General features: G+C 41.0%; 1 protein-coding gene across 1 annotated transcript in view; it reads right to left on the bottom strand.

Moving 5' to 3' along the window:
• Positions 1-22,588, bottom strand: part of pola1 (polymerase (DNA directed), alpha 1) — a 230,735-nt gene that overhangs the window by 73,031 nt on the left and 135,116 nt on the right. The window contains exons 33-34 of the mRNA XM_078409144.1: positions 22,229-22,410; positions 19,268-19,399 (exon numbers count right to left, since the gene is read on the bottom strand). Of these exons, the coding sequence (XP_078265270.1) occupies positions 19,268-19,399; positions 22,229-22,410 (314 nt within the window). The remainder of the gene's footprint in view (positions 1-19,267; positions 19,400-22,228; positions 22,411-22,588) is intronic.

Here is a 22,588-nt window from a genome sequence, read left to right as displayed (position 1 = left end):
ATTAACCTGGTGAACCTACGCCTCACTCCCTCAACAGCAATAATGTCCTTCCTCAAATTAGGAGACCAAACTTGCACACAATACTCCAGGTGCGGTTTCACCAGGGCCCTGTACAACTGCAGTAGGACCTCCTTGCTCCTTATCCCAAATGAAGGCCAACATGCCATTGGCTTTCTTCACTGCCTGCTGTACCTGCATGCTTACTTTCAGTGACTGATGTACAAGCATACCCAAGTCTCGTTGCACCTCCCCTTCTCCTAATCTGACACCATTCAGATAATAATCTGCCTTCCTGTTCTTGCCACCAAAGTGGATAATCTCACATTTATCCACATTAAACTGCATCTGCCATGCTTTTGCCCACTCACCCAACCTATCCAAGTCACCCTGCAGCCTCATAGCATCCACACTGCCACCCAGTGTTGTGTCATCCTCAAATTTAGAGATGTTACGTTTAATTCCCTCGTCTAAATCGTTTATATTGTAAACAACTGGGGTCCCAGCACCGAGCCTTGAGGCACTGCCTGCCATTCTGAAAAGGACCCATTAATTCCTACTCTGCTTCCTGTCTGCCAAGCAGTTCTATATCCATGTCAATATCCTACCCCCAATACCATGTGCTCTAATTTTGCACACGAACCTCTTGTGTGGGACCGTCAAAGACTTTCTGAAAGTCCAGATACACCACATCCACTGGTTTTACCTTATCCATTCTACTTGTTACATCCTCAAAAAATTCCAAAAGATTAGTCAAGCATGATTTCCCCTTCATAAATCCATGTTGACTTTGACTGATCCCATCACTGCTTTCCTCGTGCCCTTCGCCTTGGTGAATACTGATGCAAAATACTTGTTTCGTACCTCACCTCTGATTCTTAGCGTATTTTCCCTCCTCTATTCTAGACACATCCTACCAAGTTCCTAGTCACCCTCATATTTTTATTGAACGTATAGAAATCCTTGGGATTTTCTTTAATCTGACTTGCTAATGAGATTTTATGGCTCCCTTTGACCTTTATAATTGACTGCTTGAAGTTCTACTTGCTTGCCTAATAGGTCCTCAAAAGGTCCTGTCTGATCATCTTCCTGATTCCTTTTTGACCAAATTTACAATGTCTCTCGTCATCCAAGATTCCCTGAGATCTCCCTATCTCCCCTCCTTACGAGAACAGGCTTGTCCTGAATGTATATGAAAGAATTGCAGATGCTGGTTTAAATCGAAGGTAGACACAAAATGCTGGAGAAACTCAGCGGGACAGGCAGCATCTCTGGAGAGAAGGAATTAAGTTTTGGGTCAAGACCCTTCTTCAGACTGAAAGTCAGGGGAGAGGGAGTCTTTAGGCTTTTCCTGAACTCTGATTAAATTAACTCTGATTAAATTAACTCTGATTAAATGACTCCAACGAATAGCTGCTGCTGAAAATTTACTTGCCCAATTCCTCTCCAATAATGTATAATCTGCTTTACCCCAATTTAGTACATTACCCCAAAATCCAGACTTACCCTTAGTCATAACTATCTTAAAATTTATGGAGTTGTGATTATTGTTTTCTCAAAGGTCCAGTGGGATTTAATCTTCCAAATCTCACAGTGGAGGGAAAACATTTAATCTCTGGGATTTAATTGAGACAAAATAATGGAAAATATCATGTAGTTTTAAAATAGTTGGAATCATAGTGGAAACTTTCTTCAAGTTCAAAAAGAAAAGATGGAGATAAATTGTTCACAGATTCTCGACCTGACTGATTATCAGGTGGAGGGTTTTATTTCTGGTATTAACTAAAAGAGCCAAGGAAAAGTAGTAATAAATGAGAGAAATTGGAACAAAGAAGTCAATAACTGTTTTAACATTCTATGAAGTACAATTAATGAACTTGCACTTACAAAATCCTGGAAATGTCATTAGTTCTCGTTTGAAATTAAAAGGTCACTTCAGCTGTACACATTTATTTGTGAACGTTGCTTATGGTTATTTCATTCAAAAGTTCTGTAGTTGTTTATACAGAAACAAGGAACTGCAGATGGAGGTTTACAAAAAAAAGACAAAGTGCTGGAGAAACTCAGCAGGTCAGGCAGCATCTGAAGAAACGTCCCGACCCGAAACTTCACCTGTCCTCATTCTCCAGATTCTCAAGAATGGTCCCAACCTGAAACATCACATTTCCACGTTTAAAGATGCTGCCTGACCCACCAGCTTACTTCAGAACTTTGTGTCTATTTTTAACAAAAATATGGTTATTTATGCTGATTTTGTTTCTTGTAAGTTAATTCAAAATTTTGTTGATAAATGATATATTTACCAACGGGCAAAGGGGGACAGAGACATCTCATCGATATGATCAGTCTGAAGAAGGATCTTGACCCGAAACGTCACCCATTCCTTCTCTCTCTCTCTCTCGAGATGCTGCCTGACCCGCTGAGTTACTCCAGCATTTTGTGTCTTTCGATTTAAACCAGCATCTGCAGTTTTTTTTCCTATACCCTCTCATCAATATAGTCTGCATGTACTGATTTGGCTGGTTGCTGCTATGTCACTTCTGAAGAGTTCAGAAGGACATGATGGGTCCACCCAGATGATCTTCCATTGTACAACGGAGACACAAGGAACTGCAGATGCTGGTTTACACAAAAAGACACAAAGTACTGGAGTAACTCAATGGATCAGGCAGCATCTCTGGAGAACATGGATAGGTGACGTTTCGGGCTAGGACCCTTCATCAGTCTTTTTTTTCCCATTACACTAAGTATGGTAAGTGGGTAATTCCTGGACAGGGCCAGGTTACAAACCAAGGTGCGTGTGCAAAGGCAGGGATAGAAGGTGTGCTTTGATTATGGGAAACACCTTCTTGCTTTGACAAAGAGCAGTGGAGAAAGGCACTGTAAAATAATTACACATTTTAAAATGAATCACTTGGAAGCCAGAGATTAAATATTTTCACTGCGTAACTTAGTGTGTGCACAACACTGCCTACCAGGTCAAGAATGCAGCAATTTGTTACATTCATATTTTATGCTGCATTCTTGACCTAACTTTTCAATTCGGAAATCATTTGTTTACAAATAGTCGACAACCAGTGATTATATACTAATTTTACTTTTATTCGCATCTGCGCCCGAATTTGCAAATTCTTCCATTAATTTGAAGTAAGCACAAACTTAAAGTAAGCACAAATCAACTCCTGCCATCACAAATTGAAATTTGAAATCATGGTCTTCTCTTGTGAGAAGGAAGGAGGCACCGCTATCTAATACACACACATCATCTACAATATATGGCATCCACAAGCAACTGAGTTAGATGGTATGACACAGAGCAGAGTAACATCAACGGGTCAGGCAGCATCTCAAGAGAACAAGCATTGGCTTGGGACCCATCCTCAGACCGATTGAAGGGAGTGGGTGGGGTGAAGAAAGCTGGAAGAGAGAAGGGGCAGGACAAAGCCTTGCCTATCTTCCAGCTTTCCTTCCCCCTGTCCCATCCTACAATCAATCTGAAGAAGGGTCCCGACCCAAAATGCTGCCTATCATCGTTCTCCGAGATTGGGGAAGTCCAGAACAAGGGGACACAGTTTAAGGATAAGGGGGAAGGAAGTCTTTTAGGACCGAGATGAGAAAGTTTTTTTTCACACAGAGAGTGGTGAATCTGTGGAATTCTCTGCCACAGAAGGTAGTTGAGGCCAGTTCATTGGCTATATTTAAGAGGGAGTTAGATGTGGCCCTTGTGGCTAAAGAGATCAGGGGGTATGGAGAGAAGGCAGGTACAGGATACTGAGTTGGATGATCAGCCATGATCATATTGAATGGCGGTGCAGGCTCGAAGGGCCGAATGGCCTACTCCTGCACCTATTTTCTATGAGATGCTGCCTGTCCCGCTGAGCCACTCCATTACCGTGTCTGCTTTTGTAAACCAGCATCTGCAGTTCCTGGTTTCTTCATTTAAGTGGGAGTTCTCCTCCTTGAATACCACTACATCCCAAGAATAATCAAACCTCAGCAAACAATACCTAAGCAACGAGGGTTAACACTTCCGTATAATACCACTCAACTCCCACCCCTCTTGCCACCCTTCCTCCATCCAAACAAAACCCCTTTGGAAGAAGCGAGGAAATTTCAAAGAAGAAAGAGTCAGACTCAACTAGAACCTCCAGTAAATACTTGCTCAGTATACCCAAATAAAGCATACTGGCTACACCGGCAAGATTTTCTGCACTGATATATTGCCCAATGTGGCTATTCCAAGCTGACGTTTATTGAACAGAATGACTTCCTTTTAGTGGCTATTCAATCGACACTCGAGGCCTGGATATTGCTCTCTTTATCAAATACACTTTGTTAAAATCCTGCCTGTATTGAATGGGAATATTAAATGCTTGCAAAGCCAGCTGCTTCAACTGAGACCAAGGAGTTAAGGCTCCAAGATACTTAGAAGAGGATGACAAAAGAAGTATATGCTGTCTTACACACTAGCAACGTAACAGGCTTTGAGACACCGGTTTGTCATTTGACCTACTGGTCTTAAGCTTTAAAAAAAAAAAAAAATCAGACTCTGTAGTCTCGAGAGTGAAAAGATAATAAGCCTCTTCAAACCCATAGTGCAGGTCGGATGCAGACGTCTGCTGGAATTCTCACATATTCACCAGCATGTTAACATGGCCAAATTCCAACCTCGTCATCTTAAGCCGTACAACTTGACATCCGATTTCCTCTCTCCCTAACTAGCAGTTGTGCCAATGATTACACATTTCTATTCATCAAAAACTTGTTGAAACCAGCACTAAATCAGAACAGTTAGCTCGGTTTTATTTCAAGCCGAGTTTACAAACCCTTCAATGTCCTTTGCAGGAGAGGAAATAGGTGGAAAAATCCACCAACATGCAGGCATCGGTGAGAAATATTAAGAAAATTAATGTTGTTCCAGTTTTGTTCTATAAAAAATGGGAAATTGCCAGGCAAATTCCCCACTCAGAGAGTGGTGGGTCCATGGAATGAACTGCCAAAAGAGGTAGGTGAGGCAGGTGCTATCACAACATTTAAGACACTTAGATAGGTACATAGATAGGAAAGGTTTGGAGATTAGCCAAGATGGGGCAGCTTGGTCGGCATGGACAAATTGGGCCAAAGGGTGTGTTTCCATCCTGTATGACTATGTTGAATTTTACTGTTTAATTCATTCTCAGCAAAATAATGCCTGAATTTTTTTAAAAAATCAGATAAAATACCCGATTGGCCCCTGCTCTCAGGTGCTCCTTTGTCTACGCTCCCACTGGCTGACCGTGGGCCATTATTTTTCCTGGACAAGTATTTGGGCTTAAATGGCCGAGTTAGATGTTGCAGGTAGGGGCATCACAGTGGCACAGCAGTAGAGTTGCTGCATTACAGCACCACAGACCCGCTTCGATCCTGACTCGGGTTGCCGTCTGTACGAAGTTTGTACATTTTCCCAGTGATCTCGTGGCTTTTCTCCGGGTGCTCTGGTTTCTACCCACATTCCAAAGACATACATCCTAAGTAGTGTTTGTTGATCAATTGGCTTTGGTAAGTTGTAAAACTGTCCCAAGTGTGTTGGATAGTATGAGTGTACGGGGTGATCTAGTGCAGACTAAGTGGGCCGAAGGTCGTTTCCACTCTGTATCTCTAAAGTAAAGACTAAAGCAGTGGGACATTACTTCTATTTTCCCCAAACAATGTATGATAATAATCACCCAAACATTTCCCCAGCTAAGATCTACCATCATTGTTGGCTGCAATCTTGCTCCAAAAAATAAATGAGGACAGCCTCAGCTCAGCTCCTGGACAACCTGGCCCCATCAGAGATAAACAGTCACTAAATTATCAACCACCCCACCCTTAAGCAGCACAAGATTGCTGGTTTGGTGAAATGACATCTCAGGAAACATCCAATGTTACCATAATGCACAGGAGCAGAATTAGGCCATCCAGCCCATGGAGATTGCTCCACCATTCGATCATGGCTGATCTATGTTTCCCTCTCAACCTACTTCTCCTGCCTTCTCCCTATAATCTTTGACACCCTAACTAATCAAGAACAGATCAATCACAGTTTTAAAAATACCCAATGACTTGGCCTCCACAGCCATCTGTGGCAATGAATTCCACAGATTCACCACCCTCTTGCTAAAGAAATTCCACCTCATCTCCATTCTAAAGGTACTTTTTTTGTATTCTGAGGCTTTGCCCTTTGCTTCAAGATTCCCCACTCCCGGAAACATCCTCTCCACATCCACTCTATCTGGGCCTTTCATGACCACTCACCTGGTACTTATTATGTCTATACAAGATGCCCAACTCTGATTATTTTTAAGTATTAATTCCTAAGTAGTGTTATCCCTTCACCTTGATTAACAAACTCACTCAACGAAAAAAAGCTAAAGGCTAATTTTGTCACTGGAATCATTACTCATATTCATTAAATGATGAAATTATCAAGGCAAGTGAAATGAAAACTACGCTTTGTAAAGTTGAGAAACAAAATCTCAAGAGGACATCTATCTCTAGATTATCAAACACAATGATTTTGACCAAATAATACTTGCCACAATGTTGATTTTATTTTGGCAACTTATTGAAGATAGTTTTGATGAGTTTTTAACAAATATGTTTAAGTAAATAACTCTCCCGTACCTGAACATAGGGCATGAACGTCATTATTTATACTGAATGGTTATTAGTGCAATGAACTGTATGGCACAGCCACAAAGACAAGATGAACTGCAAAGCCAAACCAGAGGCACTTGGCCAGAAAGGAGCACGGCAAAACATAGTAAAGCCAAGATTGGTCCAAAAGTTATTGCAGTAAATTTACAAGGTCGCATTGACCATGTAAAGCAATAATACTCAAAACACAGCCGGAAAATTACAAAAACTATAGTAGTTAACAACAGAAAAGGAATTTCAGCAAAGTGCAACTCAACAGAATGACAGTGCACACTTATTCTAGCACTGCACTGAAAGTGACAAATTGGATCAAAAAACAAATTAATTGCTGTGGCCTTTGCCCACATCATTTCTAACCAACTGCTGGAAATACAATAAATGTGGCCTAGGTTGCCCATCTTCTTAAAATGATCTCATTTTTTGGAAGGTAATGTCTTGCCAAATATGTTAAAATCCCCAAGTATCTTTTATAACATCTGTTATCTGTCCACACTAAAGAATCACTTAAATTGAATGACATGGTTTTTTAAAAAAAACAAAGGTACACTTATTTTCTTTTTATCTGCATGTTGGCATTAGAGTTCATTAGATGCCTGGGACGTATGCATCCTGGGGTGAGAATGGAAATACTGAATCAAAATCCCCCAAATACTGCTTTGAAGAATCATTTCTCAATTTGTGAACTTCACATTCAAAACATTAATTGGTCTGTCTGTCTGTCTTTCCTTCGAGAGCTGGACGAATGGGAAAAGGATTATTTTGGTCATGAAAACAGCCCAGATGGTCAACATTCAGAAATTAAACAGGGTCTGAATGTGAAGCTTCTGTTGCTAGGTGATGAAGAATGTAAAGACAAAGTTTCCACACTCTCCTCCCTGAACCTCTCCAAACTTTAGCGGCAACTTTCAACAGTGCTGCCAAAAAAGCAGGCATCTAATGAACTCTCTGCACTTTAATAAAGTCTGAAAAGACTAATTATCGTCTAAATTGTCTTTATTTCAATTAAGGAGCAGCAAGGACTGCACCATTCCCACCATACCATTTCTCATGAGCACTGTTAAGTAGTACTGCAATGTAAATCAATGAACACAACAAGAGTATTTTCTACAAATCTTGCCCTGGTAAGAACAGGAGGGAAATATTTTTTTTTTAAATGGGGGTAAAGCATTTATCCAGATTAAATGCAGCTGCTCTTTCAAATCTATCAAATGAGTAAATTTAACAAAAAGCCACCATTAGGCCAACATGAAAGGCTGAAGACAACATCCTTTCAATTCTTTGTACTTCAGTAATCAACAGATGTACTTATTCACCCTCCCCCTCTAACCAAACCTGATCAAGACCTCTTTTTGAATGGAAGGAAATAATTCCACTTTGTACATCTTCTAGTTAATCAAGACTTTCTATTCAGCAATTTGACCTTTTGTTCAAAACAGGATTATCAGTTTTTTCCCCCCCTAGTTACCAAGGGCGACTCGCATGGTGAACATAATTGCAATAATTTGCAAAACACCATGGCAACCTACATTACAACTAGGTAAATACTGGTCTTTTGTGCTACATTGTTATTTTCCGAGATGCTGAAGTCAAAGAACGAATGACAAATGAACACAAAATTTATATTTGCTTTGTCTAACCAGAGCAGAAAATTGATACTGAGAATCGAGAAAGCAGCCACAGCTGTAATTTCTAACTTGATTAATTAGAATGGTAACAGTCCTTAACAGGATATTCAACAAACAGCACTGACTCTGTCTCTCCACTGAAGCACCAAACTGCAAGTCCCTCCTCCACCAGCGAATATTTTTTTTTCCACCGAAGAGAATAAACATCTACAACTAATCCTTTTTTCGTCTCAATGGAATCTTTCATTAAAGAACATTGTCTCTTCCCTCTTCATGGCAGTGAAGAGGGAGCAGCGATTGGGAAGCACTCGGTTGCAGAGGAAGTTACTTGCACCCAACTCTATTGGGCGACAGAGGCTGAATGACTAACAACATCTTCTGGCAGCAGAAGCCAGTCATTCCTCGGCTGACACTGACGTCTAATTACATGGACTGCAGCAAAGCTATTTCAGAGGCTGGCTGGCTGGCTGGCAGATGAACTTTTATAAGTGCACCACCTTATTTAGTAAAGAATCAGACAAAAAAGAAATTATGCTCTTCAGCAATACAGCTTAAAATTAAAACTCCACGCCCAATATTTAAAGCACAAATGTACATTGAGAGGCATTAGTCTGGATTGCAATTTACATTAATAATATTCCCAATGGTGAGTAAATGTTGCAGACTGAGCTTCTGAACATTACTGATTGAAAGCAGACACCAAAACCAGTAAAAAATCAATCCATTCACATTTTGGTTATGCTTTTGGAATTAAAATTTTAAGGAAAAAAATTAACTTGTGCTGTTTTTGCCAATGTCGAAATCAATCCAACGGGAGGAAGCATTTTGAAATGTGCATTCCTCATTGTCTGATGCAAAAGGTTTTGTACGGTTATGATTGGCTCCACTGTTTTTTTGTGGCAGGGCAAATATTTAATGCACCTCCAGAAACAAGGTGTAAAAGAACTAGCTGATTACATTCAAAGTAATGAATTATTTAAATGCCGGAAAAATATTGAGAAAAGTAAAATTATCACTGGTAGTTTTAAGTGCTAATTTAAAAGCAGTATTTTGCTATATTTTGGTGGTGGGGGACTTGAAATAATTCCAGAGTAGGGTCCAATGATGAGCTAAGTTAGCTTTCCTAAAAAATATATTTTATTCTTAATAACTGCAAATATATATCATGTGTTGCCCTCTACAAAACTAGATATTATTCTAAGATAGACAAAAAGCTGGAGTAACTGAGTAATCTCTGGAGAAAAGGAATAGGTGACATTTCAGGATGAGACCCTTCTTTTAGGAGGTATTTTTAGGAGAGACTAGACCAAGTGGACCCGTTGGGCCCAAACCTCTCCTGCATTGGTGCAGCACCCTCTCCCCCCCATCCCTCCTCCCCTCCCCCTTATCCTCCCTCATCTCCCCCCCCCTCCCTAGGGGATTGATTTAAACTTTAAAATGTGCATAACCTTTAAAATATAAGACCGATTTCAATGAAACTTCTTCCATTAGCACCAAAGAGACGACGGTGAGTAAGGTGGGCCTAAAATTATTGCGTTATCGTGTACTGTTTTGGCTGTAGTTCAGGAACAAACAAACGAGAGTTTAAGTATATAGATAACTTAGCTCATCATTGGACCCTACTCTGGAATTATTTCAACAACCCCCTCCCCCCCCTCAGTCTGGATAGAACCCAGTCCCTGGCGCTGTGAGGCAGCAACTCTCCCGCTGTGCCACCATGCCATCGAAGTGTGTACATAAGTGCCATTGCCAACCCTGAACGCTGCTGTATGCCAGTATATCAGACTCACGGAGCATTCAAAAGGAAAGTCACCAGTTGGCAGCAAGAAAAACAAATTTCCATTCTTCCTTTTTTAATTGAAAGTAAATTGCATAGCACACAAATTGTAGCAGCAGACAATCCAATTTCCAGGCAAAAGACAAAAAGTGCTAGAGTAACACAGCGGGTCTGGCAGCATCTCTGGAGAACATGGAAAGTCAACGTTTCAGGTCGGGACCTTTCTTCAGACTTCGAAGAAGGTTCCAGATCCGAAACATTGTCCAACCATGTTCTCCAGCGATGCTGCCAGACCTGCTGTGTCACTCGAGCATTTTGTCTCCTTTTTCGTAAACCAGCACCTGCATTTCCTTGTGATTCCAGTTTCCAGGCATTTACATTCTGTCGCTTATAATTTAGTCTCAGGTTTTCTCTGTGTGCATATGGCACTAACGTAGCACGGCATCACAGTAATGGCAAGAAAGGGTTTGATGGGAGCTCACCCAGATTTCAATCAGAAGCTCCCGGTGAGAAAAAGTATTCACACCAATCATTGATCTGTCAGACACCATAAACAGCTCAAAAACAACAAGCAGAGCAAAGGCCAATGTTCAATGCTGCTACCACATTACTGCTCCATCAAAGAGGGTTTCCTCTCAAGAGACATCTGACATCTTTCAGAGCCGGCCAGATAACCAGAACTAAACTTTCCCCCCTAAGCACTGGTGATTAATGTCATTTAAAAAAAACCACAACATTATTTTAAGTCCTACAATTTATTACACAATAAAGGAATGGAAGCACCAAAATAGAAGTGACCAAAGGCCTTGCAGCAGTAGAAACCTCAAATAAACTAAAGGCCCATTAACCCTGGCAACCGTTGAAAGATGTATGAGTGGAGCATTGCACTGCATGTGGTGAGTCATTAATATCATGGCACAAGAAATAAACCATAGTTTCCTTTTGAATAATACAAGTTCTAGAAATAAATTCATAAGTTCAGAATTAGGCCATTCAGCCCATCAAGTCTACTCTGCCATTCAATCATGGCTGATCTATCTTTCCCTCTCAACCCCATTCTCCTGCCTTCTCTCCTTACCTCCCGAGACCCTTAATAATCAATAATCTATCTATCTCTTCCTTAATAATGTCCTCCACAGATTCACCACCCTCTGACTAAAGAAATTCCTCCTCATCTCCTTTCTAAAGGTATGTCCTTTCATTCAGTCCAGTAATTTAAAGGGGACTCACAGGCCGATTTGCAGCCATAAATGAATACCAGTGGTCCGTAATGCTAAGGAACAGCACACACAGGTTCTGTGCTGGATGCATGCTAACCATCACACTGGTGAAGCCTGAAGCTTGGGTAGAAGAATAGAAACATAGAAACATAATGTTCCTTAGCATTAAGGACCACTGGTATTCATTTATGGCTGCAAATAGAACAAGCATTCGGGGAGAGGAAGATGGACCACTGTTTGGAGGCACAAGGAACTGCAGGTGCTGGCTTACAAAGAAATACATAAAGTTCTGGAATAACTCTGTGTCAGGCAGCATCTCTGGAGAACACGGATAGGCAACGTGTCGGGTCACGATCCTTCTTCAAGATCCAGAACTGAAACGTCACCTATCCATGTTCTCCAGAGATGCTGCCAGGCCTGCATTTTGTGTCAGGATCACTGTTTCTTTTCCAAGTGACCCTTTAAAACTACTCTACCATTTACAGCTGCCCTCTGCCTCAGTTTACTTCTTCACATTCTTATATCCTCTGATCACCTCTAATCTCCAAAAATTACGGTCAAAAATGGCAGCCAACTACCAATGAAATGCTTCTCAAGCCTTTTTGACAGCACCATTAATAACCCAGCATCATTGCTCAGAGGGTGAACGTATTTAAGATTGAAATCAATGGGATTTTGGACTCAAAGGATGGTTGCAAAGTGGGTGAGAAATAGGATTAGCTGTAATCTTACAGCACAGCAAAGAAATTTCAGGGGCCACCCGGCTCGTTCCTGCCTGTTTTTTATATCTTAACTGTGGCAACATTACACTGTTATCCACTGATTTAGAAGCCTCAGATCCAAATATGTACAAGGTCGGCTGAATACTACATAGCACATTCCTTCAGACCTTCCTCTGGTGGTTTCCAGTGAATCCTGTTTGCCATGAGGTGGACTGCATTTAATGTCTGTGCTGGCAAGTAGTGAAACATCAATAGTCTGTTGCGGCTGGAGCTCGGGTTCGAAGAACGCGACTGAGTGCACAGCTGAAATCGGAGTTGGAGTCAAAAGCATCAGGAACACCGTGAACATGGATAGATTTATGCTTGGAGCCAGGGTCTAGACTGCTTATGTGTTTCAGCTTGTTCCGAGAAGCTGACACTTATGTAAAGGTTATTCCATCCACACTGAGATTAAAAAGTGCAGATGCTGGAATGTCGAGCAGAACACAGTGGGAGGAGCTCAGCGGGTCAGGCAGCATCTGGGGAGCGAATGGAAGGGCAAAGTTTCGGGAAGGGAGCCTTCTTCAGGCCAAGGATGCTACATCCACACAGAGACTGACTGACTGTTGTAAGATTGCTGGCAACTTTATTGGTATCCCTGTACTTTTGTTATCAGTGAAAAGTCTCTGCCTCTAGACATCATAAATAACAAGGAAATAGTGGAATGATATATAATGTGCCATCTTGAAGAGTGACTAGCAAGATCTCAAATACATCTCCCTATTGAAAAGTTGTACCGCACCATTCTAGAGGCTCCAACTGCGTATCTAATGTGCTACAAGCCCACTCTAAAACAATTACTTCCCTGAGCCACCAGTCCAAAAGTGAATTGCACTTCAAATAGGAAAGAAGGTTTGAGAATTTCCGAAGAAATATTAACAAAAAGGGTGCCACAGTGGTGCAAATAGTAGAGTTGCTGCCTCGCGGCATCAGACACCCAGGTTCTATCCAGTCCTCGGGTGCAGTTTGTGTGGAGTTTACATCTTCTCCCCGTGGCCAATTCAGTTTCCTCCAAGTGCTCCAGTTTCCTGCTGCATCCCAAAGACACACCAGGTGATAAATTAATTGCCCATGGTAAATTGCCCATCGTGTGTTTAAATGAGTGGCAGGATCTGGAAGAGGTGGAGGAGAATATGGAGAGAATAAAAAATGGGATAAATGGAAGATTGGCGTAAGTGGGTGGTTGGTTTCAACGTGGGCCGCAGGACCTATTTTTGTTCTCTGTGAACCACACACCATGTATTGCTCTTTTAATTACTTATTTGCCCATGCCCAACAACTTTTCTTGCACTTTCAAAGTTTCTGAACCTTTGCTGGATCTTAATAATTTAGACGTTCGGCTGAATTGTAAACTTTGCTGTATGAGCAGAACAAAACTAATACAATTTATATTTGGATATAATGTAACGGTGTTATACAATTTGAAGGTGAATCAAATAACTTTCTCTGAAGCCAACAGCCAACTCTGTTTCTGTAAGAAAGAATTCTAATGAACAACAGAAAGTTTTGCATTGAAAAGGTGGTTAAAAAGCACTTAAAGTACCTGAGAGAAATTAATATTAATATTTTGAATAGCCTTATGGCTTGATGCATATGTATTTCATTTAGTCTATGACATGATGCATGAAATAAAAACATGACTTCATAATTAGTTCTTCATAAGATGCGTTTTTGAAATGAACCTTTGGATTGCTTCACATTATAGAAATAAGGACGAAAGCAGATTTTGCAAACTAGTCCCTGACCTTTGCTGCTAATAATTGAATCTGGAAATCCCTTGCCATGCATCTTATTTTCTGGGTTAATGCAATGCCAATTATACTTTACAACACATTTAGGTGGTCATCAAATAGTATTCTGTAATCTTGTTACTTACAGGAGATTGTCTGATTCATTCTGACTATTACAGCAATTCAACACACTTAAAATATGCCACCATAGATTAATTAAGATTGTAGAGTATCAATTGAAGTTCTAAATTACTATTGCTGTGATCGTATAAAACACATCTAATCCTAGTACAGCTACATCTCTTGAAAATCAACAATTTCACAAAATCATGCAATAATTCTTGATTGATTCATTGTTTATCTGAATTGATTCTCACAAAAGAGATCATTGTGCAAACATTGTGGGCCGAAGGGCCCGTTCCTGTGCTGCACTTTTTTTATGTTCGAAAATATGTCACAACATTTAAGTACAAGGCTGGTTCCATCAAAGGAAATCTTATTGATTCCTGGGGGTAGAATTCAACATGCAAGAAGCAGTAAAGCATTGGCACCTCACTTTTAACCTGCTCCACATTTTGTTTCTACCACCTTCAAACAAAAGGCTGATTTTGGCAGCTTATTTAAAAGGCAACCACAATGGCTGACCTCACTGAATTTGAATCTTACCACTTTTGGCTTGAAGTTTAAGAGAAGCCAGTGTTTGATTAAGGAAGTGAAAATTCACACCAATGCACCAGGGAAAGGAGAATGAGCATTTTTAAGCAGAGAAGCAGTAGCTTATTTATTCCCTTAGGGTTGTTTGCTCTGGTGGCATAGAAGTAAATGGTCACAGTCCTTTTCCCAGGGTAAGGAGGCCAAAAACTGTCAGACATGTGTTTAAGACGAGAGGGTAAGTTTTAAAGGGGACCTAAAGGACAGTTTTTTCTACATGGGGCCTGGTGGTTGTGGGTATATGGAATGAGCTGCCAAAGGAAATGGTACTCATAGATACAATTACAATGTTTAACAGTCAATTAGACAGGTACATAGATAGGAAAGGTTTGGAGGGATGTGGGCCAAACACGGGCAAATGCAACTAGCTCTGGTCGATATCATGTCCTGCTTGGATAAGTTGGGCTGATTGGGCCTGCATATTTTTCTATGACTTTAAACTTGCCAAATGCAAATGTTTATCAAAACAAATTTTGGCAGATTGTGTCTATCTCAGGAAAAGCATCAAAGTGCTGGAGTAACTAATGCTCTTCAGTTTAATAAAAAAAAAAAAGATTATAAAACCATGTACGGGCAATGCACCTCAAGATATTTGAGCACAAAAGAATTCAAATGCTCTGCCAGTGAGGTAAAATTAGCAAGCACCATATGAAATGTACCGTTAAGGGACAGGCAAGAAGGAACACTATCCTAGCTCTTGGTTTTGACCTTTAGCTACCCAGAAGAGTTATATTAAAACAGCATTCGAATGGGGAATGAGGCTTGAACTAAATTATAAAGGAAACTTAGGAGTCTAGAAGCATTGAGGTGCTTTTAGTCTTGAAAGCTGTCAAACTGAGCGCGCTATTTCTGAAAATATGCAAATTCTTCAATCTAAGCCATACCTTGCAGATAGCATTGGATATTGTTTGTCTCCTGGTGTACAATGCAGTTACAGAATAAGCTAACGGCTTAACTATTGACAAAATTGACAAAAGTTAATAATAAAGTGACACCTCACTCTTTTCATGCAAGTACAGGAGGAAGACATTTTGTCCCTTGAGTTCATGGTTAATAACGTAACTCCTCATATTGACTTTTGCCCATTCTCTTTTTGATGAATAAAAATCTATATTCTTAGATGTAAAGAGGCAATTATCACTGCATGAATTGCCACCATTGAAGACTGGTCCAAGCATCTACCACCCTTCACCTGCTTTACCTTCACTAGGTACAGGCCTGATTCTAAGAATGCATGTAAGAGGCAGAGTAAGAATCTCTTGTTCCTGCTCTGTATTCAATAAAATCAGTCATTCAGTATGGCAACAGGCCTTTCGGCCCAACTGATCGATGCAAACCAAGATATGCATCAATGTACACAATGTTGATCTTCCACCTCAGTGCAACATTCCAGTATCAACATTACATCCTTAATATCTAGAAATCTAATAATCTGTCTTGAATATTAACAATGTCCTCCTTCATTAGTACCATATCTCCTCCTATCTCTGACCTGAATAGCTTCCCCATGGTTCTACACACTACAACAGGGGAAATATCACCCCAACATCAATAATGGGGAAAATCCTGGATCCATCACTATTGAAGTGGCAATAGGGCAGTTAGATGGAATTGGGCAAAGTTAACATGAATTTATGGAAGGAAATTACATTTGACCAATTGTAATTTGGTTAAGCAAAATGGTTAACGGCAAACCAGTTAATTTGTACATTTTGACTTTCAGGAGGCCAACATGCAGATCCACTGTAAAACAAATGGACTGCTGATACACAAGGTGAGGTGAGACAAGTTAGTTGAGGGTTCCAGAGGTGCCGTATCACAATTCTTTAATAGGGAGGAGTTTTTGAGATGTTGCTTGCTCCTCCTCGTGATGGCTCACAATACACCAGGCCTCCAATACAGTTATCCAAAAATCAGAATTTAGATATTATTTATTCTTGCTCCCTATTTTCTCTCTGTAAATCTTTCCTCAATCACTGGTATAGATTGAGGGTCGCTTAACAGACAGGAAATGGAAAGTAGGAATAAACAAGTCATGTGTATGAAGGGATTGCAGATGCTAGTTTAAACCAAAGATACACATAAAATGCTGGAGTAACTCAGCGGAACAGGCATCTCTGGAGAGAAGGAATGGGTGACATTTCAGGGCGAGACCCTTCTTCAGACTGACGTCAGGGGGGAGGGAGATAGATAGATAGATATGGAAGTGTGAAGGTGTGAAAACAGGGCAAAGGGAATGGAGATCAAGCAAAATGTGGAATAGCTCAGTGTTAGCGGGGAGAAGGTGATAGCAAAGCAAACTGAGATAAAATGTAGTCCGAGACAGTAAGACTTGTTGGAGGGGAAGAGAGATGGAGAGAGAGGAAAAGCAAGGGTTACTTGAAGTTAGAGAAATCAATGTTCATGCCGCTGGGGTGTAAGCTGCCAAAGCGAAATATGAGGTACTGTTTGCAATTTGCACCGAGCCTCACTCTAACAATAGAGGAGGCCCAGGACAGAAAGGTCAGTGTGGGAATAGGAGGGGGAGTTAAAGTTTCCAGCAACCGGGAGCTCAGGTAGGGGAAGGCAGACTGAGCGGAGGTGTTCAACGAAACGATCCCTGAGCCTGCGCTTGGTCTCGCCGACATACAGGAGTACACGCACCTAGAACAGTGGATGCAATAGATGAGGTTGGAGGAGGTGCAAGTGAATCTCTGCCTCACTTGAAAAGACCGTTGGGGTCCTTGTAAGGAGTCGAGGTGAGAGGCAGATGGACAGGTGTTGCATCTCCTGCGGTTGCAGGAGAAAGTACCTGGCGAGGGGGTGGTTTGGGACGAGTTGACCAGGGAGTTGTGGAGGGAACGGTCTCTGCGAAAAGCGGAATGGGGTAGAGCTGGGAAGATGTGGCTAGTGGTGGGATCCCGTTGGAGGTGATGAAAATATCGTAGGAAATAAACGTCATTTCTGGGTAACTAGTACTGTGCTGCTGGAATTGATTATAACCTTGCACTACCCTACACACACTAGGGACAACTTACAAATTTACCAATGCCAATTAACCTACAAACCTGCACGCCTTTGGAGCGTGGGAGGAATCCAGAGCACCCAAAGAGAACCCACGCAGTCACAGGGACTCTGTACGAGCATCACCTGTAGTCAGACCCAAACCCAGGTCTCTGGTGCTGTGAGGCTGCAACTCTACCGCTGCGCCATTGTACCTCCTCTTCTGGATTCTAGCATCGGCTGTGTCTTGCATCTCCATGAACCTTTAAGCCATTAAGTTGGTTCAGGATTCCATCTTGCATCACTGAACACTTTCAAACAGTTTTTCAGTTTTGTTACCTTGAGAATTCGTCTCTCCATCCACCAGTCCCCAATGCCTCCTCAAATAACAGTCCCAGTATATAAATCTGGTAGTCTATTATTGGCAAAGATATTGTCCTACTTGTAATATTAGAATATAGCTTGTGAATAGGCAGTTAGATCTTCCTAATATGAAACGCCCGTGTAAACCAGTCCACTTGTGCAGGCTTTCTTAACAAGTGAACTGTGTGCAATGGATGAGGTGTTGTGGGGGTCAGAAGAGGAATTACTTTCCATCCAGTAACTAGAATCAAGGACACAATGAGAAGATGGTAAAGGCAGTGACTCTTACAATACCCAAGATGCATGGGGAAGAACACTTGAATGGCAGGGACATAGAAGGTCATAGGACAAGTGCTGTTAAATGAGTTTCTGTAGATGGGTACACGATGGTCACCCATGGACCTTGTGGGCCAAAGGGTCTGTTTCTGTGTCGTGTCTCTCCATGGCCCTCTAATAATTGGGCACTTGAGAAAATCTAAGGGCCCCTTGGTCTGAATTTGTAGCACCTTTCAACATTCTTTTAATGTCAATGATCCTGGAGAAGAAAATGCACTTAAATTAAAAAGCCAGTTGCATAAGTACTGCTTGCTTTCATGGCGAAAAATATAAATCCTCAAGCTGCCTTTCAGATGCAGTTCTTTGATCAAGTATTTGCAGAAAGGCCCAAGACAAGCACTTAAGTAAAATGAAGTAACTGAGCGAACTTCCAAAAACACTCGACAAGAGCTGCATCCATTCTCATTTTCTTTTCCAAGCACTGCACAGAATTTATAATTACCAGTTCTTTGCATCTATTGTAAGTTTAATAGACTAAAGAGCTATCACAGCCACATTTATTTTAAAAGCACCAGCCCTGGAGTGTCTACTGGAGGGCCAAATGATTAATACAAATGCTTTGTCAGAACGAAGATGTAACAAGCACCGCCCAGTCAAAGGATGAATTGAAATCAGTGGGTTATCTTTCAGATTAACCAGGGCATTTAGTAAGGAAATTTTCATGAGTGTAATTCTTAGCTTTCATGAATCCACGCAGTAGGCAGCCTGCCAACTGTCAGGTTGGTGAAATTTTCCTGCTTCACAAAACATCTCCTATTCATTTCTCCATTTAGATAAGTAAATGTTTCTCCTGCACAAGCTTATTTGCGATGCATACTCCCTCTCACCAGCAGAATAAGACATTGTTTATACATCAATGTTAACATTTTCCAAACAGCACAAAATATAGTTTCTATGGAATTGCAGTCTAATTTTTCTTTTGAACTAAAGTAATACAGTACTACTTATTGCGAGTAATATCATTCAAGCCTAAATTGGCAGTGTTAGATGAAATGAAAATCCGTTAAAGAATCTAAAGGGCCAAAGGATTCATTTCCAGCAGGGAATAATTGACAAGACTGTTCTGCAGTTGGTTTCATGTACTTACACTGTAATATCTTTTGATATGTCGCCTGATGTCCAAAGTTAATTTGTGGCACATTTGCACTTCGTACTGACTAGGCGATGTCTCACAATCAACATTACTGCAGTGGAATGAACTGGGTTGAATCTGTAGCCCCTGATATAAAAACAGAAGATGCACATATGAAATGCAACTCAATATTCTAGTGATACAAAACTTTATTTTTTTCCTCAATACTCAAAATTCAGTAAAAAACATATATTTTATTCGCAAGCGGGTTTGTACACATATTCAACATTTGAAGTTCCTTACGAACCAATAGAAATGCATTCACTGAACAGTCAAGCCCATCTGCAAATTCTCAATGTCCATGCAATTAACACTATCTTGTTTACTGCTGTAATGAAGGAAAGTCAAGGATTCTGCTAACTAACATTACTCTGTGTCAAGGCCCACTCTTTCCTTTCCTCAAGCAACTAGATTGTTTTGACTGCAAAAACCCAAACCATCTGCTCTTCCACTGGATCAGTTTAAAATAATTACTTTTAATTTAGATAAGGACGCCTTTGCTTTCCGATCCAAATTCTAAGATGCCCAACTTCATAATTTACTGTGTGTTATAAACTCTGAACAAAAAAAACATAGATTATTAAATATTTTCCAAGGACTTTAGGTTTTGATCCAAGGTCATAAAAATATCTGGCACCAGTTTGGGATAGAAATACATCCCTTGGCGTTTGATGACTGTGCAGGACAATCTTCTGCAGAAGGTCAAGGAGTTTTTTTTTAATTGGGGAGGGGGTGGGGGGGAGTCGGGAGAAGGAAAGGGGAAATAAAAACTCAATATTAAAAACCCAAATGTTATTTTTAACTTAAGGAATAATTTCTTGCACATAAATGTCAACTTTGTGTGATCTCAGCCGGTAAGTCTCATCTTTCTCATATTCACTTTCGCAGGATAGATGCCATTTGCTCATTTTCTAAAACGACATCCGCAGGAACGATGAGATTGCAACGTCTTCAATTGCTTTTACTGGCTACAAATCAACATACTAGGGAAAGCAAGAAGCTGATATTTTGCTTCAAAGACATAATAAAGCATACTAATGTCTGAGGGAGTACTTTCATTACAGTTGTCCTTTTGGCTAACGTTTGATAATCAAACATTTCCCCAGCATAGAAATAAAAATTCGTAAATGTATTTCCAAACGTTTTCAGAGAAAATATGGATAGTTGAGGGTTTGAAATTCAACTCTGGTTACCAACGTTACCGATTTAGAATCTTTGCATTTACCCTACCGCCAGGACATCCAACTTCTAGTCTGCCCAGATACCTGTCCAGAACAGAAATTCCATCTGATTTTCTCATCCTTACTCAAGAATACCCCAGAATTGTAAATTGTCCCTCATGTGTAGGATGGTGTTGGTGTATGGGGTGATTGCTGGTCGGCGCAGACTCGGTGGGCCGAAGGACCTGTTTCCACGCTATATCTCTAAACTAAACTAAAAAGAACTTATACCAACTGTGGGTAGACACAAAATGCTGGAGTAACTCAGGGGAACAGGCAGCATCTCTGGAGAGAAGGAATGGGTGACGTTTCGGGTCGAGACCCTTCTTCAGACTGATGTGAGGGGAGTAGGCGGGACAGAGATAGACTAGTGGGAGAAGTAAGACTGGTGGGAAAACTCGGAAGAGGGAGGGATGGGGAAAGAGAGAATGCAAGGGCTATATAAAGTTAAAGATGTCAATGTTCATACTGCTGGGGTGCATTTTGTGTCTACCTTTGATTTAAACCAGCATCTGCAATTCTTTCCTACACATTTATACCAACTGTGACTCCCTTTAATGTAAATTAATTTGGTTTGCACTTAAATCTTGGCACCAATCAGCTGGTTTTGCATTCGTCATCATATATATTGTGTACTTATTCTACGAGTTTCATGCAAACTAGATATTTAATTGCACCCTGTGGTACTTTTTTTTCACTTCCAAAAATACTTTATTGAGAATAAAAAATACATACAAAACAAAAAACTGCACATATTCTTAAGACATTCACTGCGTCTGTATATTTATCAGTGTGATAGTCAGTAGGTGATCGCACCTATCTTTAAGCTAAAACCCTTGCCACCCATGTGGCCCCCTGGGTGATATTCCCATCCTTTGTTTGAGGTGTGTCTCCACCAGACTCTGTCCTCAATGTCCGGCAGTGAAAGGACCCTAGATCGTGGTCCTCCCTCACAGAGCCTTGGCGTTGGCTGCACCAAGCTTCACCATGCCGACACTAAAACACGTATTCCTGCAGTCAGGAGTGGGTCAGCTGGCAACATTTCCCGACGGATATCTGGGTGTGCAATAATAAACTTAATCTGAATCTGTCCCCATGCTCCTCCAAGCTCGTGCCCTTCTAGCTGGTAGGGAGGTTCTGTCAGATAAGGTTCGGCGAAGAGCATGCGATGCATTTTGTCACCACTGTACCCTGGAGGGAAAGAACCAAAGATACTAGAGGAGCAAGACGAACCACTCCGTCGAAATCGCCTATACTGAAGTGTAGTACGCAAAGGAGTGGAACGTCCGCCATTTTAGTAAGCAAAACCCGCCGTTCGCAATGCCTCTCGTAGTGTAATCAGTGTTTTGGGGGAACAGTATGTGTGATGATACCATAAAAACGCAGAATATATCTCATCTATCAATTCACAGATTTTTTTATTTTTTATTTTTAAATGGTTCTGCTAGTTCCTGCCTACTAAAATGGCGCCATGACATACTACGGTTTTTAGGGTCGAGTGGTTTATCTTGCTCTGTATTATCTTTGGAAAGAACGTCCTAGGGTGGTGGATGAGATGCCAATCAAGCAGCCTGCTTGAAGAACAAGGCTAGGACCTTTCAGCTACACTGCTGAACTATATGTAAAGATATGCAACTTCATCGATTTAGCCAAGGAAAACAGGAGTCGATTTATTAACATAAATTCTGGTACTTACACTGCCATCGAAGACATTGTCGTAAATGTTTTCCGTCCCACAGCTGGGACATGTGAACTTGAACCTTTCTGCGTCACGGTATTTTTCTTCGTCGGTGAGCTGGACCGAGCCACCCACCATCACGTTGTTTTCTTCGACTTGAAGACAGATGTGATTCATTCGAAACTGGGATGGATCTAGGCCTTTAGCAAGCAAGAAAGGAAAGCAAATGGGTCAGAAATCAAGTTGATCCCATTCATGATCTTCGCTCACCCATAACTAGATGCAGTTCTCCCACTAGTCTTCCTGTCTCCTCCTACATCCCATCTTTGTCCCGCCCCCTTCCCTGACATCAGTCTGAAGAAGGGTCTCAACTCGAAA

The sequence above is a fragment of the Rhinoraja longicauda genome, chromosome 12 (assembly GCF_053455715.1).
Source record: "Rhinoraja longicauda isolate Sanriku21f chromosome 12, sRhiLon1.1, whole genome shotgun sequence".
Lineage (NCBI taxonomy): Eukaryota > Metazoa > Chordata > Chondrichthyes > Rajiformes > Arhynchobatidae > Rhinoraja > Rhinoraja longicauda.
Note: the sequence above shows the minus strand (reverse complement) of the source record. Positions and strands in the feature narration are given on the sequence as shown.